Here is a 24,983-nt window from a genome sequence, read left to right on the forward strand (position 1 = left end):
GTTGTGTGCAGGCTGAAGTCAGTCTGAGCTGGCCTGCATCTGATAAAATACTTGTTTACCTCCAGTCAGTGAGTTTATTTCCAGGATGGCAAAGCCTGAATTTGTCTAACACGAAAAGAAGGATAATAGAGTCATACTAGTCCTTGTACTGAGGTGTTGAGGTGCCATACCAACCGCTCTATCCCCTCGAGCAGTGGTTTTCAAACTTTTTGTGCCCGAGGGACAGCAAAGGCAAGCCAAAATCTCAAGGCTCACCTGTTTTCACTCATATCCGTGCAAAATAGCCTCTATAACACGTCATCTCACCACTCTGAATGTGTTTATTTATCTACTAATGCCAAATGAAATTTGAAGAACAGCTATATTACTCATGGAAGTTTTATTAAAGGGATACTATGTAGTTTTGGAGAAGAATTGGATTTTGATATTTACAATATTAATGAGGTAATAATACAAAAACACAAACATTTATTTTTTCCATAACTGAATAAACAAGCTGTTCTCAGAGGAAAATAAGGTCCTCAGAAAACACTGTTTGAAGCTAGAAAGGTGGCAGGGTCCGCCAAATGTAAACAAAGTAAAACAGTATGAGATTGTGTTGTCCTTTAAGGTCAGTTTGTTTACTCAGTTTATTCAGTCATGAAAAGAAAAGAAAAAAGTTTGTTAATTTAGTTTTCTTCTGATTAAAATGTCTTCCCCAAAACTACATAGTGCACTTTAAAAAATCTCTAAAATAAGTGTTAAAGATGCAATATATGACTTTTAGTTGAAAACATTAAAAAACTACCTAAACGAACAACAAAATGTGAAGACATAACAGTTTTTGCGTTATGTGGTCTATCTATTATGTTAAAGAGATATCTACTGAAGTTAGCATGCTAACCAGCTAGCTCTGGCCCATCCCAGTTCAAAGCTCCAATGCTAGCAGTGTAAGCACCAACACTCCCCAGGTTCGCCGAGCTCTCTGTCTGGATTAAATTCTGTGGTATCCCTGCCCACTTTATCCAATCAGGAAAGAGAACTCCAGAAAGAGGCGGTCCCATCTGCTCGTGAACACACAGAGAGAGCAGGATATATATATAATATGCGTGTGTGTGTGTATATATATATATATACATATATAGTAGTCTAGGCTGCCTGACTCATTGGTCCTTTATCTTATTGTTGTTTGTACAAGGTAGAATATACAGCCCCAACCAAGGCTCTGACACCAGAAACTGAATCAGACTCAGAAGAGTCAGTTCGTCACACGTAAATGAAGTGAACCGTGTCCATCCCCTCTGTTAACAATTAACAAATTGCTGACAGTTTAGATGTCCATATTGGCTAAAATAGACATCAAAATGGTTAATTTTTGTGCTGTGGTCTAGAGTGACAGATGTGTATCTTAAGTTAACATTGTTTTCTCAAATAGCTGCTTCTGTACCACTGCTGCATTGTATAAAAAAGTCTTACTCAGTGTCTCACAATGTTGTTCTAGACTAGTTCACTCATATGCCTCACATATCATCATATCTGTGTCGATTTTATCAGTCTAAGAGACATCATATACAGCAGAAAAAGGCTTCCTGTGTAGAGGGTTTTTAGTTAAAGATTGTCTGTTGAAGTTAAATATCAGTCTGGTCTTGCCTCTTGCGAGACACAGCCATCAGTTCTCCTCAACCATGCACATGCGCTGAGGTGAGTTCATCGGCAGTTCACAATGAGAAAAGCAAATTTGTCCGCAAGAATGACCGTAGGCGATTTCACAAGAGCTGAAGACGAAACCTTTAATCGCTTCGCAAAATATCATATTGAGTACGGTAAATCAATTGGCAAACTATCAATCATTTTGGCGAGTAATCTGAACCCTTTGGCAGGCCTGCTCATGAAAAATATTTACTCTTCCTACGCATTTGATTGCATAAGATTTGGAGATTACCAAAACATTTAGTTATTGTTACAGAAAGCCTTCTCTAACATGCAAACACTATTGACGCACTTGTGTTAGATAGTTATGCATTTGTAAAACACATAAATGCGCATAACATGATTCGTTTATCTATTTTAATGTATTATTTCAACATTTAAAAGATGGTTAAATGACAATGACTCCCAACATTTCAGTAGCATGACAGCAATATTTACAGGCTTATTCTCAAGCATGACAGCAATAATGAGTCAGAAGCAGTGTTACAGATTTGTTGACTAAGTTGACCTCTTGATTTGTAAATAATACCCACAGACTGTTTGTCAGCGGAGAATGTCTTTAGTCAGAAACAATCCTACTTAACTCCTGTGTAAACACCTTTCAATGGCTCAGTTACCACCTGACATCTTTTGTGTCCTCACACACCTTGATATCTGGCATGTCAAGAGAGAGAGGTATCTGAACTTGGGAAGAGTCCAGGTTTTCTCAGCTACACCTGGGGAGCGCCTCTGCCAGGATTTGGGATGAAGTCTATTCATTTCCAATCTCAAACAATATCCAGCCCGTTCACCGCAGATGACAAACAGCCACAGATGGGCCAAGTTGGCTTCACTGAGCCAAGTTTCTACTTACTGTGTGTAAACAAAATAGAGCCTGAAATTAGAGATTAAAAGTGTGTAAATTTGATAATTTGGTTGTGTGTTTCATATGATACTAGATCTCTTGTGATCCCTACTGTAAACTGATCACCAGTTATTCAGCTTTTGCATTGTGTGTTATTTGAGTAGGAGTGTATATGACAGGTTGATTTGCTGCACTGTGAAAGGCTGTTTTGACATTTTTGGAAAACATGTTTATTCTCTCTCTGGCAGACAGTAAGATAAGAAGACTGACACCACTGCCATATCTGTCTGTTGAATCTAAGGCTACAGCCAGTTAGCTTAGCTTAGCATAAATACTGGAAACAGGTGGAAACAGCTAGCCTGACTGTCAAATTACCAGCACCTTAAAGTTTCACTAATTTAGCACATTAAATCTCATTTGTTTGATCCATACAAAAACTGTGTGCAAGTGCAACAACTTCAATTCCGAGCTGCATGATGCAAATTTATGGATGGGACTATTCCTTAGACAGAGGTAGTGACGTCCTTAAGTATCACAATAAGATTGTTTTACAGATTAAACAATTGAGATATAACATCTTAATTAGTGAGCTTTAGAAGGGGTTCAGTTATGTTATGTTATGTTATGTTATGTTATGTTATGTTATGTTATGTTATGTTATGTTATGTTATGTTACGTAATGTGATGTTACGTAATGTGATGTTATGTTATGTTGTATTGTGTTGTGTTGTGTTGTGTTGTGTCATGTTATGTTATGTTATGTTATGTTTTGTTATGTTATGTTTTATGTTAAGTTATATTGCCTCATATTGTGTTATTGTTATCTTGTGCCATGTGTCATGTTATGTTATGTTATGTTATGTTTTATGTTAAGTTATATTGCCTCATATTGTGTTATTGTTATCTTGTGTCATGTGTTATGTTATGTTATGTTATGTTATGTTATGTTATGTTATGTTATGTTATGTTTAGCTTTAGAAATGGGGGTCGGCAGATTTTGTTACATTTAAATGGAGAGACAGATGTTAGAGTGGAATCTATCTTCTCATCTATCTTTCCAGCAGAAAGCAAATCAGGGCATTTTCCTAAATGTTGAAGCATTCCTTAAAAAAAAAGAAAAAAAGTCAAACCAAATACTGCTTTGCTGTTTTCACGCAAGATAAGAGATACAGTACATACTTGTATAACAGAATTAGTCAAGGCAGTCAGAGCCAAGGTTGTAAGTCTTATGAATTTGCTGTGCGCATGATTTAAGTTCGTGCTCAATATCATTTGAGAATTCACACAGGTGAAGGAGAAAGCACAGGAATGCACCTTTTTCAGCATTATCAGCTTGTCAGTCATTCCTAAAGGGCAGTTTTCCAAAATAGGCCCCCAGTAAGGGCCCTGCTTCTTGATAACACCTGGTTTTAAGAAGATCAGCCGGAGGGTTTGTCAGTACATGACAAGAATGGACACTAATCCCAAGCAATACCCACTGGTCCTGCATGTCTCTTGAGTGGGATAATTGATTCCCACACCCTTCTTAAAACACACTCGCCCCCTCTCCTCGGGCCCAGCTACCAAGAAAACAGAGCTTGTTTCATTCTGGTGTCGAGGGAACATGACCATGGGGACAAAAGCGTGTTGGGTTTTTTTGCAGGGCTCCTATGAGGGTTGAACTGAAGGCTGTCATAAGTGTTGTAGGTGGTAGCAGAAATTTGTTTGGTAATGGACACTAATCTCTTTAGGCTGTCAGGACATTTTTCCCTCCCTGCTGTTGGAGAAACCCTCCTCTGTCTCAGAAGCTAACATGCATACATAAATGAACAAAATGCATTATAGATGTGAATATTATAGATCCTTTGTATCCGATATCCATGGGAGAGTTGCCCTTAAGTAACAGTGTAGAAAAGTCAACTTTGTTTCAGCTCCAAGTGTGACTAGAATACTCAGTTCAGATTAGAGTGTTACATTTCTTTGCAATTACAATGAGGTTCCTCTGGGCACTGAGGTTAGTTCGTGCACCGGCTATTCAAATGAGATGGAATGTGCTATGGGATGATGGAGTTTGAGGTATTTCCTTGAAAGGCATAATCTCCAAAAATGCATTGAAAACATTTCAATGTGCAGTATAGACAAGTGCAGTATAGATTTTTGATAAACAGCATGCAAGGCCTCTGTTGCATGACCATATACGTAAATTGGACAAATAAACAGATCTAGAAATATGTAGGTGATTGATATAACGCAAGAAAGACTGTATCGTGTCGAAAGTTAACATAAAATATGGTATTGTATTCTACATAAAAAAGTCATTTTGAGTAAAGAGCAAAGATTAGATTCCTCCTCCCTCTCCTCAGAGCCTTATGTATTAGCCTTGGTCTGACCTTGTCTTGATATCACATCCCTGGAGAGGAATGTAAATCGTATCCGTCCAATCCCAACCCAGTTACCACCAAACTCCTCGTTCTCACCACCCCTACTCCGCTGCAGGGCCACATGATCTTTTCCATGTACCAGACATAATTTGTGGCTTAGGTTTTGAGGCTGACGGTGCGTCTGCGCCACTCTGCTGTTTCAGGCGTCGGGTGCACCGTGTGCAGCAGTTCTCAGGATTCATTAAAAGCCCATTCTCAGGGGCTGGAGTGGAGAGGTAGCTGTTGTTTCTGAAACCTCAAGTCAAAGCACTTTTAGCCTTTTGTGTTGGTTCGATTGCATCACAGAGAGTAAACGAATCAGATAATGTGATTAAATGTAACAAGGAGCAAAAAAAAGTTTAAAATTTTCAAGAAAAGATAACGCTAAAAGGTGTCATCACGAGCTTAGAAAGTTACAAAGTTCTTGCTTAATACTGTCTCCTGGATTCACTTCACGTGCAGGAATCAAAACAGTAGCTTCAGTTTAAAGAAAGAGCAGCTTACTATCAGAAAACATCGTAGTGGAACTTAATCCTGGTGCTTCATTTGTGGCATGTAACCTATGGTCCATGCGCATTTTCTAGTGAAGTGTTATGACACACTTGAGCCAAATTGTATGTGAGCATGTGGCGGCTTGTCCATTCTTGAAAGTGTTAAAGGAGGCTCATGTAAGCTGCTGCGGCTGCTGTGTAACTGTGGGAGGAATACCTTTAATGCAAGGTGAAATGGTTGTAGTAAACATGATCTTCCAGAAGTGAAGTTTGGTGTGACACCAACGATATCATCTTTACGATGGAATCTTTATGTTTATTTGTCACCCACTGGATGCCGACAGCTTTGCTCATTGAAGCGTTAAAGACATTATCTGCCTTGCAAACAATGAAATTAATATCAAACCAAAGTCTACTGGGGTTTTTTATTGCCAAAGCCGCCTGATACAACCCACTCTTTGGTTTCTGAGCAACCTGTGAAACACCCTGCTCGAACGGTGTTTACAGAATCGCAATTTTTCTATTTACCCTTGAACACACACAGCCATTCATCCAGGTGTACTTCGTCTCACTGGAGAAAGCATCTACAATGACACAACGCAGTCTCAACAGTAAAAGTAGTCACATGTGAAGACTTGGAGCCAGGAAAGTACAGGTTGCTGTGAGAAGACAGACGACATGGTAGATGTAGTATAGTGAATGGGTCGTGCTCTTGACCAGCAGGTGGTGTTGATGGAATGGTATGATCTGCTTTACTTAGCGTTAATGAAACAAGACAGAGTCCAGCTGAGCAGCTGCAGTCGGTGCAGCCTCCCTCTCAGCTGATTGTGACCTGGGATGACCCAGAGGAAAGTGTCATTGTGTGGAAAGGACCAGAGGAGAAGAAGAAGACGTGGCTTCACTCTCTCTCTCTCTGTCTCTCTGTCTCTGTCTCTCTGTCTCTCTCTCTCAGTGGTTGATAGAAAACACTGCACCCTGATATGACATGCAGGGCTGTTCCTGTAATTAAAGCTGCGTTGTCTCTTCTTGTTTTCTGGCCTCCGGAGCTTCATCCCGCTGGCTTAATGTGTGACCTCAGCGCTAACAAAACTATCTGAGTCCCTCTGAGGAAAAATATTTTGACCAAAGGTTCCCACCACAGACTGTTTAAGACAGACAGAATGACTTTAGGCATTCAGGAACATTCATTTGTTTTTCATCACTCCTCTAAATTAAAGGATTAAAACAAAACCAGACATCTGTTTTGCTTTTTTTAAATCCTTCTGCTGTTTTGATACAGTTGACTACATGATTTTAACTGTTTTAAGTACTGAGTAGGTATATTGTATACCAATTTAGATGTGTTTTATCTCTATCTCTCTGAAAGGACATTAGTCATGAGTACCGCAGGGATCAGTAGTCGGTCCTTTACTCTTCTCCATCTACATGGTAATCATATCCATTTTTGATGCAGATATTTATCAGATCAATTTCTTTTTTGATTTGAATTATCTCATAACTTCTTTCAGTACAACTCTGATGAATGTTCAGACTTAAAGATCCTCAAATGTATGTTTCTTGTCTTTAAACATTAAGCCTCATTGCCAAAATCTCAGTCACATTTGACACCCGGATTCATTTTGAGTATCATGCTAGTTTGTTGTCAAATATTGCTCCCTGAATTTCTAAAAATCCAGTTGTTTTTATCAGCAAAGAGGTTATGTTTTTCATTAACATTTGTTGCAAATCTGACTAAAGGGAAGGATCCAGGAATTCTGTCTCACTTTCTTTAGCATTGATCTCTCGATCGCCATCAGTACAATATATGTTTTTATGGTGGTGAGAAAGAGCGTCTGAGCAGCTGTAGCTGAACCGAATTTCAACCCACATGCTCTGCTAACATCAAGTACAATAAATGACATGTGTAGGTGTGTTCTGAGCTCAGAAGCAACAAATCTGACCTCAGAGACTACAAAGACAGTTTACATTAAGATTTGGAAGTTGTCTCCCATGAGTTCCCTTATCAGAATCCTTTTTACACCCTGTATTGCCAAGAGGCGAGCAGGCAAGAAAGGGACGTCAACGCCTGTGGTAATGCCCATCCTGAAGATAAAGTCAAAACAGAGGCAGACCCTTTGCTTTGGTTCCCATGTCTGGAGACCAACGGGGGACGAACAAGGGAAAGTGATGAGTTATTTCCAGGTGTGAGCTCGTGGGGTGTGTCAGAACTCTCCTCCCTTTCTCTTGGAAGGGTTGTAACTCAGGAGGAAGAGTCTTGGTCTGCTTTTAGTCACCTTCTCTGTGTTTCTTATACTGAACATGTGATGTTTTTTTAATGATGGTGGGTTTGTTACAATGCTCAGTTTTTATTAGTTTTCTTTTTTTGTGTGTGCTCAAACTAAACAGTATCAAAAACTGATCAGAGTTAAACATTTCATTCACCAGGTGCTTTTCTAGATAATCCACCACAGAACAAGTCTGACTTCTTGAGATCTACATAACCTCCTAAATATAAAAATAATATAAGCACATTTCCAAAGGAATAAATGGGAAAATAAATTGAATTGGACTGTAGTATGTGTATTTACAGTGTTTTACTTTTTATTTATTTATTTTCATTTTTATTGTTTTTAAATGTTCCGATGCTCCGATGCATCACTTTATGGGGGTAATTTGAATTACCTCTGTGTTTGAAAGGTGCTATGCAAATATAAGTGTTTTTCCATAAAGCTATAAACATACAGTACACATAAAATGTAGGGACCTCATACGCTTCCAATTGAAATTTTAGCAGTGACAATAGATATTGTAATCCCATTACAATGCTGACATCTAGTGGTGCTGTCACATTTGTGCACAACAAAAATCATTATGTGTACAGAAGCCGGGCTTGATTTGATTTGATTTGTATGTTACATCTTATTAGACACTTGAAGGCACAAATGAACATTAACAGCTTCGTGGCACATCATGAGAGTGTTCATGGAAAACTCAGTGAAGTAATGAAAGTGTGATTAGTTCAATATTTTTGTATTGCATGATGTTAGTGTAGCTGCGTTATGTCAAACAGAGGGAGTCTGACTGAGGCCCATGATGCAGAGCTATGACAAGACTCACTTGTCGGACACTTTGCGAAATGACATCATCATCGCAGTGAGGTCACCATGGGCATGTGGAGGTGCCATGATCTCCTTCTGTTTGCTCGGGGGAAAACCAGAATGGATGGAGACAGAGTTGGTGTTGATTACGTTATAAAGGTTTATTTACTGTGTGGCCACTTTATATAAAACACCTTGATTGATTTTTATTGCACGCAGAAGTTACACACATTTTACACACATTTTAGCACTTAGTGAACTATGTGATCTATGTTCAGTTGCCCTAAGCCGAACAGGCATCACATTTTTCTCATGCATTTAACACCCTCGCTGACTTGGCCTCTGTGCCAGTGCTGACAGCTACTGTGGAGAGAAAAAGTCCCAGTTCAGAGCTGCTGCAACTCCCAGATTTCCCCCTCTGCAGCTGCCCAAACCCTTCACCTTCTCTGTGCATCTGTCCAGTCATTTACTGTGTGTGGAGGTTTGGTTATGATTATAATTAATACTCATAGTGAAACTACCACTAGTAACACCGTCATAATAATATCTCTCTCTTGGTAGAAAAAAATCCTCATAGTGTATTAATCATAGCCATTCAACAAGCATTACGTAATTAATAATGTTCTCCATTACAAGTAAAAGGTTCACTAATGTTAAAGAACACACAGCAAAAATGCAGCAAAAAATGCCCCAATCAGAGTTTTATTATTAAATCTTAACTCAAACTGGATTATCAGTATTGATGCCTGAACCTGGAAGAAGCATTTTAATGTTGTAGCTGAGCTGGACGGCCTCATTTTAACTACTTTATATGATGTTTGGCAGTTCAGTCTGCAGCAATGCAACATATCATAAGTTTTTTATGTAAAATCTGCAACTGCAACTAGTAACTATAGCTGTCAAATAGATCTAAGAGTAAAATATCTTGTTTGAACAAAAGGATTCGAATGGACTCGAGATAATATGTTAGATTTAAAAAGTAAATGGGAATTGGAGGCCAATGTGAGTCTTGGACGTATAAATATTGTAGTCCAGCCTGGAAAAGATTTGGCTGGAAGTTAAGAACAAGATTTTTTACAAGAATACCTAAAATAAGTTCATATTTTGATTATAAATCTAAGCCTCTCTGTTGGAGAGCATGTGGCTTAATATGAAATTTTTCCCACAAATTTATTGGCAGAGATTAGAAAGGAATTATGAGAAATTCTGATTATAGGCACATCTCTTTAACCACACCAGCTGATTCAAGACAATATATCACTAAGGACGTTGGTGAAAAACAAAATATATGAGTTCTTGTGTTAATTGCCCATAAAATTAGTATAATTAACTGGTTTAAACCTCAACCACATAACCTAACCCAGATACTTTAGTGAACTGTATGGAAAGCATGACGACAATATTACAACTCTAGAGGGCCATTTACTCAGAAAGATTGTCTTCTGTTATACCTGACAAAGTGAATACACTGTAAACATTCAATTCCACTTGTTTTTCTAAACCAGTATTGTTCATATATGTAAAGTCATGTGAGACTTGTTGTCAAGGAACTTGTTTCAATAAATCTTCAAAAAAAAAAATGTTGCAATGTGGAAATATTTCCCTATAAAATGAAGTGAAGGTAAAGAGTAGCAGAAAATAAAGTAATAAATCAAAGTCCAATTAGCTCAAAAATGCACAACAGTAAAGTACTTGAGCAGATTCCACAGTGGATGTGAAAAGCAGTGCAGACTGCAGGTGTCGTGCTTCAGTCTGAGTCATAATATGAGGTGTAGTAATTGAAAGTATCTGTCAGCGCTGCAGTACAGAAAAGTCTCCACTAGATGGCGCTAACATCTTGTCTTCCTGCTGCCTCCAGAGGCTTCAGGATGTATGTATCATGTGTTGCCTCCTCCAGGAGAGTCATTAAACTTTGGTAAGCTGTATGAACACTTTATGGAAATAAAAGAACAATGGCGCAATAAATATCGTCAGACTGAACAACGAGTCACAGGAAAGAATCAGGAATGGTTCTGTTGCTGCACGTCAAATCCCACAGAGATGATGAATTTCTCTAAGATAGGTGTTGTAAAAGATGTAAGAAACCGGCTGTATGTGTATTCAGTTAGCCTCCAATGAGAAGATTAGTTTGTAGCTCAAAAACTCACAGAAAACTTGAATTCCAGCTAAAAACAAAATAATCCAATTGAAAATTGGCGTCTGATTCGTTTCTGTTTTTATTTTAGCTGCAGATAATTGACAAAAAAACACAAAAGCCGATTGAAATCGTGAGAGCTGCCTGTTATTAAACCGCTCTTAAACAGAAATATGAGAAAAGTCAGTCATGTTTATGCACATTTTAGATTCTCAGACATGTTTTTGCTGCTATTGGTCAAATGTCCCCTACCACCACCCTCCCCTCTTTGTAGCATTTTTTATTTTTCAGTCTCATTAGTGTGCACTAAAGCTGCCTGAAAGATTAATTTGATATTTTTTAATATGATCAAATAATCTCCAGGATCATTTTATTATTATTCCACAGCCCAGGCTACAAAACAAGCCCTAAAAAAATGGTGAAAACTGATTTAATTTCTTGTGTTAAATTTAGAAATAATCTTCTTGTTCTCTGTGTGCAGCCCTGTTAGTCACTGACGTTGCACAACACTTGTCTTTTAATCATCAGGTAAGCATCAGTGCCTTTAAAAGGAGAGACAGATCGGCTATCAACAGCCACTTGACATTGAGGGAAGGAAACAGCGTTTAAAGTCAGTGGTGCGGGCAGTTTGATCGAATATTTTCGTCTGAATCAGGGCCGTGAACACAACACAGTGAAGGCAGAGCATCTAAGATAACAAAAACTTCCTTCCTTTCGTCTAATTTATGATGACAAGAACATTCACACCACTGTTTTAATTTCGTGACAGAAAGCTTAAAAATTACGTTTTTAATTTTACAATTTAAATATTAAATAAATGCAATATATTGTCAGATTATTAGGAGAACAAATCTAATAGTTTTCTTTTCTTTCTTTTTTTCAGTTCGTTGTGGATCCAACCAAAAACTTCTCAACCTCTAATTTTACATTCATGGCAAACAGGCACAAATAAAGGAGCGCGGACCTTAATAATGGTCTCAAGCAATTCACACATATTTATTTCTGCATTTTAGAAGCTTCAAGCCAGGGAGTGAAATCCGGACAGGTTGTTATAGCTACGCAATCCACAGGGGTTCCGATGTCTATTTAAAACCCCTCAGACCCTCCCTCTCTCCTTTAAACAACATTATATATCACACACACTGCATGCTAATGCGACCAATTCTCAATGAGCACTAAAACACATCTTAAAATTAGCTCATTCTGGCTGTCTGAGTTCAAACTGCTTGACTAGGCAACAGAGGGAACATATCATCAGAATTCCCCCTTTGGCGATACCTGCTGATTGGGTCCTAAAAAAAAAAGCAGCAAGCAGCTTTTAACTTTTAATATTTGGCTCCCGAGTTCTGCCACGAGTAGTCGCGACAGATAGATTCTCCCTCAGTTTATGTGGAGGATCGAAAATATATATATATATAAATCCATCAAGGCAGATTCTCTCTCTTCTTTTTTCTTTTTTTTTCTCCTTTCTTCAGTTAAAATCTCAGTGCGCGTCTGAGCGCGCATGTAGGCTTTTCTACTGGAGAGGTTTTGCGAAACTTTAAGGATGATATACCTTGGATGTTTCCTGCTGCTCTGTGGGCTTACGCATGTCATGGCAAGTTATCCCATCTGGTGGTAAGTTTTATTTTCATTTCATCCAGAACAAATGCAGACATATGTTTGTTTGTTTTGTTTGTTTTACATGTTGAGGAGTCTGGTGAGCAGGTTAGTGTGCCGATTTCAGCGGAACATTTTAGGCGCACTGGTGGTAAAGTCGTTCCAGCTTGATTTTGAGATTTTTTTGACGCGAGTGTTTAATATCTGGGGTGTCTGGGGTGGCTTTATAACGAGTCGAGTATCAGTAAGAGAGGAGCGAAAAAAACAACAACACGTGAGTGTAATTTCCAAAACTCAAGCAGGGAACCAACTCGTGGAAACCACAAATAGCCAACGAAGAAACACTTTTTTTTTATCAGGATTGTGTATTTTTTTATTTTTTTTTTAGGTGATGAACCTCAACATTTGAATCGAGAGCATTTTTCTTATTCAGAGTGCAGCAGGTGCAAAGTTTGTGTGCCTGCAAGTGTGTGTGTGTGTGTGTGTGTGTGTGTGTGTGTGTGTGTGTGTGTGTGTGTGTTTGTGTTTGTGTATGTGCGCGCTCATCCACTCGTGTGTGTGTGTGTGTGTGTGTGTGTGTGTGTGTGTGTGTGTGTGTGTGTGTGTGTGTGTGTGTGTGTGTGTGTGTATCAGGGGTCAAAGTGACACAGAACAAGTATGAAGATTTAGCTTTAATGCTTTGGACAAGCTGGTATATCATTTATTTATTGATGTATGTATTTATTTAATATGAATTGTGGGAATAATGAGAATAATACACAATTAAAATTGGAATCGTTATTATTTTTATATAAACAAACTTGCCACACTTCTTTTACTGAAGGCTTAATAACCAAATGCACCACAGTTTGATGTGTGATAACACTGTTTGCTGTCATGAATATCATTAGCATGGATGTCTTTTACATTTTATCACTTTCCATCGTAAACAAAAATCAGAAACGGAGGACATTCTCGACGCTGTCAGTATCTGATGCCTTTCTTGCATTTCCTTACGCTTGCTCACTGCAGAACATGCACTCGTATGCCTGTAAATGAATGGTGCTGCAGCCTGATTATTCCTTATACTTAAGAAACTGAGGCCTGACATTTATAAGCATTATATTTTTTTTACATTTAATCTTCTGGAGAAGCTCTTGTCAGGTCACAATGTCTTTTTTGCACAAAACCAACAAATAATGCCTGTTTTTACCGTAAATCCTTCGATATTTGGGGTTGCTTAGATATTAGCTGTACCCTAATCTACTTCCCTTAATGGGTCCCCTGGTGGTAATACTGATGAGAAACTAATTACACGCACAGCTGGAAGGAAATCCTGATATAACAGTGGGCCCTCTGCAGAGGTGGAAAAAAAAGACTCACCCAAATCTGAGGACTAAAAGTTTGTGCATGCTTTACCAAATCTGTTAACTATATTTTTGAATGTTTTATCAGCTGATGAGTATGTTTTGAACCTTTTCAGTTAGATGCCAGCGTGTGCAGTGCCATGATTTATCTCTGCTGATTGACACACTCGTGCAAATTGAATAAGAGCTCCCTCTCTTTTTTTTTCAGTGCTTTTTTGTGGCGCCGGTTATGAATGACACAATGAAAAGCAGGTTTTCCATTCTGTCATAACAAAAGCTAACTTCTGTGTTGATGGTTTGATGCTGGAGGGTTGGTCAGGTCTCTCATTGACTACAGAAGCTAAAAGAGAGGCAGGTAAACATAACGGGAGCAGATTTGCTGTATCACTCCGAACAATACGAACAATCTTTGGCTGCAGAAGTAGCACATGAAGTCACACTCTTGACTCCGAGGTTTCTTTTCTTTGCAAGACCACTGATGTTATTTTTGTTTCATGGCAACTCATCCCAAGTCAAATAACATGGCTCCCTCTGGATTGCACTCAATACGCCTGCATTGTCTCTCCGTTTTCAAGCAGCATGTCGGCTATCTGAGAGCTGAATCGCTTCCTTTCGCCTACAGACTCTGCTGAACTTGGCTTCAAGTGGCCGTCGGAGCTGCATCACACTCTGTAGTAGTAGGATAGGGATATGCACCAGGACAGGTTCATGTCTGTCTCTTCTATCTCGACCTGCCATGACATAGCCTGGCTGCACCCGCCACCCCGCCACCCCCTTCCCTAGTCCACCCCACCTTAGAAGATAAATACCTGGAGGTGAAAGCTTGCCGCACATTCCTTTTCCCAAACATATTCTCTTGATGTCAAAGTCGGCTCCAAGGCCCCAGGGCCCACGAGTAAAGTGGTAATTCTAAGGTACCCTGCTTGGGCTTGCTGAAATATGCATTAAACCTGCGCTGGATACACTTAGACGAGAGGGGGAAAGTCTGTACTAAGACAAAAATTGAATGTGATATATGTTTTGTTTAAGTATTTATTTGTTACAGCTCTAACCAAAGTGTTCATTTGACAAATAAACCTAAACAGCATGAGTGAATCTGCTTCTTTATCAATTAAACCGAATATTAGTTTCTTTTGGCAGCTGGTGCTCGGATGATAAATGGATTTCTAAGTGGGAATTAGAAGGAGAAAAAAAATGAAGGCAAGAGCACTAAACAGATGCTTCAAATATTTGTTAGAGCCTCTTTAGACAATAGCTCCTTTAAAAAAAATCATAAATCATCCCTGGTGGAACATGCCCTGCCTCCTCTCTTGGGCCATTTCCTAACACAGGAAGAAGTGGCATGGATTACTCAGCCCCACTGAGACAGACACAGAGACGCGCACGACTGAAGCAAACTAAGCGCATTGACTCATGATGTTTTTTTCAGGGAGATGACCTGGCTGAGATGCATGCAAAAATACCCTCACTGGTGTAGTCCTGAAGGCTCATTACAGACTCTGGCCAAGAGGAAACTACTGTATATATATGAGAACGTTTTTCAGCCATTATTCCTGCATTGATTAGAGCTCATTCGACCTGTATTCTGCACTGTTTCCTGCTTTCGAGACACATTTGGTGCTCATTCACTAATGCACAAATCGGTGTCAATGATTGAGTTGATGAAACGGCCATGGAAACCTCCAAGACGCCACGTTCTTTCTCCGTAGAGGAAAAGGAAGCAGAGGAGGCTCAGCAGGCCTGCAGTGAATTGTTGTACGTGGTTTTCATAACTCTGTTTGTTGTGCATGTTTGAGGCAAACCAAAAGTCTGCACCAGTTTTGGGATGAGATGTGGACTCAGGTTTCTGCTGGAAACGATGTGCTTCAGGGTACGTGGACTGACAAGGGCCAAAGAGAGGTCAGCTTGTGGTTGGAGCGCCCTTGTTTACTGATGGATGTTGCAGACAAACTGCAGACAAATATGATTTCCTCTGAAGTCATTTTCAACTTGCCATCGCTCGTTCACTGGATGCCTCATTTATGATTAACCAGAGCGGTCTAGTCAGTTGAAAGTAGGCAAGAAATTCAGTTTAAGACTGGGTGACACATCACTCTGACATTTGCTTTGGGGGAAAAAAGCAGTGGTTCAACCACTAGGTCATCTGATGGCTTAGACACACCTTAACTGACAACATTAAAGTATAATACTGAAAGAGAAAGCCCTTAAATTTCATAGTGTGATTGAGGTAATCAAGGTCAGCATGCTTGCTGCCGTCAGAAGTTGTCAACCAGGGGTCACCCGGCTGAGGAGAGCTCTTAAAGAAAGCAGCCTGAGGCTAGTGTCAGGAGTCTTGGTAATCTTGTTGTGATCAGCGATTAGTCCTTGAACAACAGTGAACAGGTCAACGGATAGTGAGCTAACTGAAGAAGGCAGAAGACTGCACACCTGCTCTGGCTACAGTAACTGTTATCGAGCCCATATCACTCGGGGGAGGATCAGCAGATTACTGCTGCCAGTGTTCAGTCTCTAATTGACAGTTGATGTGAGATGAAGCCTTGTCTCGATTGCCAACAAGCTACTTTGTAGCTACTCTGCAGAGCATGTGCCAAAGATAATAAGAACTCTGCTATTAAATAATCAAGCAGTCAAAATATTGATTTTTGTGACACTTCAATAAAAACTCAGGTCAGCAGGGCATGCAGTTACAGAAGAAATGGTATTAGTTTATCTCAATTATATTAACTTTCATCCAACATTTTTATTAAGAGCTTAACATGCAAATGAAACCCATTATCCACCTTCATATTTAGCCAATAAGGCTTTCTGTGATGTGGAAACACCTACAGATAAACTGACAAAAGGTCATGTACACGTACATTGAAACAAAATGTTTCCAAAATTGGCTAAATTACACGCTACACAGTGATACAAAGGATATCCCATTTCTATGATTACTAGTTACTAAAAGTCCTAATTGAGAGGACACAGAAAATAAAGACAGAAAGACAGAGAGAAAGCAATAAAGGCAGCGAGACGGAGAGATGTAATCAGTGAACCAAGTTTGCACTTGTTGTATCCCAGAATACCTTCCTCAAAGGAAAAGAGGGGGGGTTGGGTTCTGTGTCACACTTAACACACTCTGTGAAGTTTCAATGTCGGGTTTGCACTCTTATTACCCTAAGCTGAAGGCCTGTTAAGTGTGCGGACAGTTAATAACAAGGTGTAGTTTTCCAAGTTGTCAGCTTAAGGTCTATGAAGACCTCGAGATGCATCGTGGACTTTCATCTCAGACAGAAGCAGTGGCTGATTCTGTGGCAGCAGGGCTGCAATTTCAATACACACAAAGGCCAGGTGTCTGCAGAGAGGGTAGTTGAAGGGATAAAGGATGGACGCCTAATGGTAGCATCTGATACAGCAAATAAACACAGACAATCAAAACACACTCAGACGTAAAATTACACGGCACCTGGAGAGGGAAATTAGTCTCCCGCTTGAGTGGTGTTAAATCAGTAAATAAAGACACAGGCAGGCATGCACTGACAATGTCGACTTCCTCTCTCCTTGTAGGTCGCTAGCAGTGGGCCACCAGTACTCCTCACTGGGCACTCAACCGATCCTCTGTGGAAGCATCCCGGGTCTGGTGCCCAAGCAGCTGCGCTTCTGCCGGAACTACGTGGAGATCATGCCCAGCGTGGCCGAGGGCGTGAAGATTGGCATCCAGGAGTGCCAGCACCAGTTTAGAGGAAGACGCTGGAACTGCACCACGGTCAACGACAATCTGGCCATTTTTGGACCAGTGTTGGATAAAGGTATTAAAGCAAATCCAGTGTGCTCTCTTTAACGTCATCACAGTGCGTGTGCGACTTGTCTTTGCCACTATTCTTTCATGCACAGAACCTGTAAGTTTACCTCAAGCACAGGTTGGCAATATTTGTGCTTTAAATCCCCTGAAGGATTCCTGGTGTTTTAATTTGGTATCATTCTTTTTTTCTTGGGTCATTTGCGATGAGGAGAAGCAGTTTGCCAGATGGCCAGAGGCTGAAAATTATCTTATTATGGGGAAAATTATCATATGTGAGTCATAACCACAAGAAACAAAAGTGTGAATGTGTAATATCACAGATCACATATTTAAACAAATTATCATCAAAGTCATGCTAGTTTCGCCGAGAGCCTGAAGTATCTCCCATGATCGTTTCCCCAGTAACTTCCCCTATCACCTCCACAGAAAACTTGCGCATTTGTGTCAAAAGATGGTCAAATTATCGTACATTATGCCTTTTTTGGCAGTATTTATTGTACATCATACAGGATGCAAAATTATTGTGCAAATACGATAAATATCATACACCTGGCAACCCTGAACAGAAGTCAGTGCTATAAACCGAAACCGAACCTTTACCAAATATTTCACTAGCTTGAAAACCAGACAAATCAGTGGTTCAGTAGCATTTCCAAAGGCTGCTCAGTTCAATCATAGAAGTAAGGGGCTGTCAAAAATCTACTAAAAATATGACAAATATTCAACAAAAACCAACAAATAATAGCCCTAGTTTTATGTAAAGATTGTCTTTGCAAGGAAAGAATAATGCTTTAAGTGACTTGTTTACACCTACACCACTGTTACTCTGGTAATGCTGTCTGACCCTCATGACCCCAAAAGATGTGTCTATGTTTCTGCACTTCAAACCCTCTTCTAAGTTCTTAGAAGGTCTTAGTTCTTCAAACCAACTGCAAAAAAGACTGCAGCTCCATCAAATGAAAGTGACTTATTGTACCTCTGTGCTGATTAACTCCTCCATTATCAATTCTATATTCTCTCTGTCTTATATTTGCATTAGAAAAGCCGCACTCCCCTGCGTGCATCATCCATTATGCACATTCAAATCCTTGTTTAAATAGACTTCAGACTGAACAAGCTCCGAGCAGCCTGTATGCATGAAATAACGTACACAATTAAGACGAGTGAGTTCTGTCTTGTTGGAGTTTTCTTTGGGAGGGAATTCCCTGTGATTGTTCTTCTGTGCCATCCTCTGAAGGGCCTTAAACGAGATTGTAATTTGAGTTATGGAGTTTTCCAAAAATACATTTTTTCCCATTAGATTCTGTGCATGTATGTCAATTCAGGTCTAATCATGGGCTCAGACTGCAGAAATCCCCACTGTGCCATGCACAATTTGAGAAGAATAAAACCCCAAAACCACGACAGAAAATCTGTTACACATCCATATTTTACTGTGTTCAGGGGTTGTTGACTTTGTATCAAGGACATATATAATGCACCTTAGAGGCAATAGTCTGAGATTTTGGGAAATTCTAGCTCAGCATTAGATGAGAAGATTGATCCCATTTTCATGTGTGCCCGTTAGCTAAATATGAGGCTACAGCTAGCAGTTGTAGGTTAGCTTGAGCCCAACGTTTCTGTTTTTTGAGCAGATTAAACAAAGAAAAATATGAAGTGTTAATAAATGCGCTTTAGAGGTGCTAGTAGGCAGATTTTGTTCCCTTCAGATGATGCCAAGCAAGCTCTTTCCCTTTGTTTTCAGTCTCTGTGCTAAGCTAAACTACCTAGCTGCTAGCAGTTGCTTCATGTTTAACGGACAGATGTGAGAGTGGTATCAAACTTTTCACCTAACTTTTGGCAAGAAAGTGAATGAGTGCATTTCACAAAATGTCCAAATATTGCTTTGATGCCTGTGAGTACAGAGGATGCTTTTTATGATAGGCTTTAGCGTCCCTGTGCACTTCTTTTTTGTGTTCTTCATTCCTTGCTAACTCCAAAATGAGTTACAGGCTTCAAAATTAAGAATGAGTGGAAGGGGAGGGTCGAGGATCTAAACCTGTCACCTAGTTTAGGGGAGATTGATGCAGACACAGGGGGGTCGGAGGTTAGCCGGGGCAATTGCTTTTAATAAACTCCTGAGCCAGTTGATAGAAGGGTCTTGAGCTCAAGTAGGTGGCTAACGATAGGGGTTCTCAATCCGAGCCCTATTGTGGTGCAAAATGCCACCACATCTCTCCCATTGCATCCCCTCCCAGGCCTAAATTGCAGGGGTACTGAGTGGAAAGAGGAGGCTGCTACTGGGCTTTAGTGAATCATTTTGATTGGATTAAGGTCACTGAGGCCCTTAATAATGTGAGAGGTCAAAGTGGCTGGATTAAGTGCCTTTGTCAGAGGCCAAGGAGAGTGACTCAGGGGCTCACAGGCCTTTGATAGGGCTTAGTAGGAGAGGGCTTCCATTTCATTGGATTTGATTGATGCTGGTGTTTGTCTGTGCAACAGGGCCATTGTCCTCACTGGTGTCTGTTTGTCTGCGATTCAGACTGTTGTGTGTCGGTTTCCTCCTGCCTTTTTTGGGGTGCGAAGCTGAAAGGAAGGGTAGGCGCCTTTAGAGGCTTCAGAGGCTTAGTTCCTATCAGTTAGCCCATCACTGCCCACGTCCTCCTCACCTTCAGAGAGGACATTAGAAGTTTGTTTTACAGAGGCGGATTAGGCAGAGTTCTAGAAGAATGAAAGACATGGACCATTACGGAGAAAGGGCAGTTCTGTGAATTGAGTTGAGACTGAATGGAAAACAGTTTTCTGCTTGTACAAAAATGCTTTAATCACTTACAAACAGAAATACGCTCATGCCAAATGTGATCATACACTGGCATGACCACACACAAACGTTCATCCATCTAAATGCAGGCTGTCACGCATGCTGTTACGTCATGTGCCGACACATAAAAGAGTCGATCCCGCCTTTAAAATGGACACATGACTCTCTATGTGCATGTTCTCTCTCCCTCACACATGGCCCGATCCTCCCTCTGTGTTGCTCTCTCACTCCACACCCCAAATCACGAGCCCTGCCTCCGGGCTATGTCTGCGTCAGCACTCATTAATTTACATTAACTAAAGTGTCAAAACATGCACTGCTGGAATCTGCCCGTGATGAAAGGTAATAGAAAGCTGCGCAGGTGTTCTTAGTCCGCAGAGCCGATCCCAGAGCTGTTTCGGCATTCATGGTATTTACAGAACACCTACCTACTATATGGGTATAATCAGGCTCCAGTTTATGAGTCATATGATAGAATTAGGGAGGGCACCTTGGCTTCAAAGAGTGGACAGTCACAGTTTCACAGGTGTTACCACACACACAGGTAGGGACATGCACCATCACTTTTCTACTCGAAACCATTAAATTCAAATGAGGCTCACAGGAAATTCCTATTACGTAATACGTAAAGCGTGTGGAAGGGACGTGTGTAGCTCTGACTTATCTAACCTCCATTTCCTGTAGGTATACCTCCCTTGCCCAAACTCTGTATGCCAGGAAATCCACCTAATGAATTAACCTAAATCATTAAGTCCCATCTAAACTAACTGGGAAAAGGTCAGGGGATGTGGGTTACGACCTGTGACCTGAGGATGAGAAAGTGTAACTATTTAGGATGAGCTAAGAGGTCTCTGCTTTTCACGAGACGTATGTCTCTCCATGCTGGGGGAGGGAAGCTGGCGCACCAGTATATCATTAACTCTGGGCAAGAAAGAAAGAAGGGGTGTGGTAAATGGAGTTGATGGGGGGACCTTAGCCCCACTCCCTGCTGGGCACTGCTCAGAGCACAATATCTTCGCAACCATGAGATTAAGCAGGAGAAAAAGTGCTTTTCCCCATTCACACGCCCTTTAGATTGTTTTATTAAACCATTTGAATAGGGATTTCCCCGTCTGCCGACAAGCGGGGTCCAGCCAATGCATAGTTCTCTGTTGCTATGACTTAACTTGGTCCCCACTAATCACTGGCCAGGGCAAATTTCATATAAAATATCTGGGGCCATTGTGGGACTAACACAGCGTGACAGTGGCAGCACAATAGGGGATTCAACCCCCCAGCAGGTTGTAGGGACCACTTGGCCTGCCAGGGTCTGGCAAAGTTTGGTGGAGGAGCATTGTCGGAGTAAAAGTGTCCTGAAATACCATAAATTGGTCGTAAAACCAAGAATAGCTGAGCGACTGATGTAAGAGCTGGTGTCTCCAGGTGAAGCAAATGCTAATGCAGGTGTATATAGCCCCTGGAAGTTATGTGAAACACAGAGCATGATACATAAGAAGTAGTTTGATAAGACATTTTAAACACCCTTATAATTAATAATAAATGTTGAAGATGTGAATGTGAACATTTTTTATAAGATAACTTTTGTTGGCTTTTTTATACAAAGTGTAAATTGTCTCAAGTACATACCAAGTTAAGAATACCTTGATATTGGCACCATGTTCACAGTCTGGTATTGAGGTGTATGTATACGCTAATACTCTCCTCATATGTGAGTTAATGCACTGAACATTGTTGGGGACAACTCATAGTTCCTGTATTTTTTGGAATAGAAGGTATGTTACTGAAGAGCGTGGGCCTGTTACAAGAACTCTGCGACCTTAGAGACCTACTTAACTTTTTTTCTAGGGTAGCCTGTCTACTCACACTCAAAGACACCAGGACATATTTAATTTGCCCCGATCCTTCGCCTTTGCTCATTTCATCCCAAGATAATCCTCTTTTCCTCTCCCATTTTAACTCCTCCTCCCCCTTATGCTATGCAGCATCAGTTCCAGTCATCCATAAGGTCACGTTTCTAAAGGAGATCCCCAGGGTTCCATTTTCGGACCACTTTTCTTCACACTTTTTTATAAATCAAGCTCAAACTTCTGTGACGTATTAAATTAAATTCTATTTCTAAGCCAATGATGCAGTTTTGTAAAGCAGAGAGGAATATAATTAAAGTGACAGCTAAATCTTGGTTCAGATAGTTGAAATTAGTTGTGTATAGTGTTGTAAAAAGTACTCAAAAATCATACTTGGGGCAAATAAAGATATCGTGTCAAAATATTACTTTGGTAGAAATGAAAGTCGCCCTTATGAATAGAACTTAAGTAAAAGTCTTAAAGTATCTGATAAGTAAAGTATCAAAAGTAAAAGTAAATTGTGCACATATTTGGCTCTGATGCAGCATGTAATCCGCAAAGTAACCAGTAACTAAAGTAATCAAATACGTGTAATGGAATAAAAAGTACAACATTTGCCTCCAAAATAAAGTAGCAGGAGATAGACAGTACAACTGCTTCAAAATTGTACTTGTGTACAGTAAGTAATATGATATTAAAGTGAAATGATCTGTGATGGATGTAGTAAGTGGGACTTGAGGAAGGCGAGCAGAGGTTCAGATGCATCGTGAACATTAGTAACCTTGTGCGTACACAAAATAAGTATGCAGTGGGTGGTGGAGGATGCCAGTAGACCTTTTCTCTTGCATCATTGTTTCTAATGCCCTTTAGTCCTCGAACTGGTTGGAACCTGCTGTAAGGGAGGAGCTCCTATTCCCTTCAGCTTTATACTCCTCCTTTCGTTTCTTTCTTCCCCTCCGTCGTTCTTGTTCTGTAGACAGAAGCATGTGCTGCCTCTTTATCTATCTCATACACACACACAATCCCAAATTTCACTATTGATCTGTAACCCTCTCTGTCCATTTCTTTACTCTGTTTGTTCATGTCATATCACCACCTGGTGTTCCCACTTTCTTTATCTTGCTCTCTCTGTCTCTTTTCTTGTGATTGTGCAAGACCATACAAGTACATTATTCAAGGCAATCTCCCAGTCATAATTCAGTTCGAGCAGGGAAACAAATAATGACTTCCCTTGCTCCAAGTGTTGTTCATGATCTGGACACTAGAGTCCCATTTCAGTGTTGTGTCTATGCTTTGTCCCCGCAGTGTGAGGCAGTTTCCTAACCTTTCAAAAGCTTAATTGAGTCTCTTAATTATAGGCCTGTCAGACCCGTCTCTTCCTCTCATCTCTCTGGAAGATCCTGATCCCTCTGAGTCATCAGTTAGCTATGTCAGACAGAGGCATAGAGACCTTGCTGGCCTTACTCAGAGACAGGACGATTGATGTGTGGGCTAAATGAACCCACACGCCGCTTGGTACACCTTTGGTAGATACTTTAACACATGTAGTCAACAATAGTAATGGACTCTACAGTATGTATAGTGTATTTGATGTTGTCTTCTTGGCTTAGGTTGAGAAATATTTGCTTATGCAATCACACAAGACCAAACACAAGCAGATATCCATCTAAACAGGTGGTGACCTACATTCTCTGTAATTATAGCTACAGCTTTCTTATAAATTTAATCCTGAAAATAATCATCAGCACCAGAAACTCGTTACTCATGTGACTGCTGGGATGTTTCTCTGCGGGATGTTGCCTGCAGCTATTTCTTCCCCAATGCTCCACGTCTTACAGATATCTGAATTTCTCTTTCCAGCCACTCGAGAGTCAGCATTTGTTCATGCCATTGCCTCGGCGGGAGTGGCATTTGCAGTGACCCGTGCCTGCGCCGAGGGTCCAGCCACCATCTGCGGGTGTGACACACCTCACAAGGGCCCCCCTGGTGAGGGATGGAAGTGGGGTGGCTGCAGCGAGGATGTGGAGTTTGGGAGCATGGTGTCCCGGGAGTTTGCTGATGCGAGGGAGAATCGGCCTGATGCGCGCTCAGCCATGAACCGCCATAACAATGAGGCAGGAAGAATGGTGGGTTTTCTAAAAAGCTCTTTTTGGTGATTGTGTTGCAGCATTTTTCTAGTATGAAATGTTTGATTAACACATTTTTTCTTCTTTAGTCCCTCAATGACAACATGTTCCTGAAGTGTAAGTGCCACGGGCTGTCGGGCAGCTGCGAGGTCAAGACGTGTTGGTGGTCTCAGCCTGACTTCCGAGTCATTGGTGACTACATGAAGGATAAGTACGACAGTGCATCGGAGATGGTGGTGGAGAAACACAAGGAGTCCCGCGGATGGGTGGAGACCCTGAGACCCAAGTACAACTACTTCAAACCCCCTACAGAGCGAGACCTGGTTTACTACGAGGGCTCACCCAATTTCTGCGACCCCAACCCCGAGACCGGCTCCTTCGGCACCCGCGATCGCATCTGCAACCTGACGTCCCACGGCATAGACGGGTGTGACCTCCTCTGCTGCGGCAGAGGTCACAACACGAGGACTGAGAAGAGAAAGGAGAAGTGCCACTGCATTTTCCACTGGTGCTGCTACGTCAGCTGTCAGGAGTGTGTGAGAGTCTACGACGTGCACACCTGCAAATGAAGACATCTGGGTTTCGTCTTTGCTCACCAAAATTGAAAGACTTCAGTAGGCAGGAGAACGAATACAGCAACTTTGAGAGACTGTAAGGCTGCCTGAGCTATCATGGACTCCAGCGGCAGACGTAACAGTCTTCTGTTTTGTGCTGTGATGCTAGAAAAAGCCCGTCTCTGCCTCAATCAGCTGAAAAGTAGATGTTGACATCGTCCATATGAACTGCAACGATGATGCTGATGATGACAACAATGTTGATATCTCTAGCGATGAGTTTTCATGTACTGACG

At 40.8% G+C, this 24,983-nt stretch overlaps 1 protein-coding gene across 1 annotated transcript; it reads left to right on the plus strand.

The window, feature by feature from the left end:
• Positions 1–12,134: 12,134 nt before the first annotated feature.
• Positions 12,135–24,702, plus strand: wnt3a (wingless-type MMTV integration site family, member 3A). Its single transcript, XM_073491270.1, has 4 exons — positions 12,135–12,251; positions 17,129–17,370; positions 23,868–24,133; positions 24,223–24,702. The coding sequence occupies exons 1-4, from the start codon at positions 12,181–12,183 to the stop codon at positions 24,700–24,702; spliced, it is 1,059 nt and encodes a 352-aa protein (XP_073347371.1). The 5' UTR covers positions 12,135–12,180.
• The last annotated feature ends 281 nt before the right edge of the window (positions 24,703–24,983 follow it).

Source organism: Pagrus major, chromosome 21 (assembly GCF_040436345.1).
Source record: "Pagrus major chromosome 21, Pma_NU_1.0".
Classification (NCBI taxonomy): Eukaryota; Metazoa; Chordata; class Actinopteri; order Spariformes; family Sparidae; genus Pagrus; species Pagrus major.

Bases quoted from the DNA above. Each gene is read 5' to 3' on its own strand.
- wnt3a (XM_073491270.1), top strand. From the start codon at position 12,181: ATGATATACCTTGGATGTTTCCTGCTGCTCTGTGGGCTTACGCATGTC. The intron at 12,252-17,128 runs GTAAGTTTTATT...CTCTCCTTGTAG, and splicing joins GCAAGTTATCCCATCTGGTG to GTCGCTAGCAGTGGGCCACC. The intron at 17,371-23,867 runs GTATTAAAGCAA...TTCTCTTTCCAG, and splicing joins TGGACCAGTGTTGGATAAAG to CCACTCGAGAGTCAGCATTT.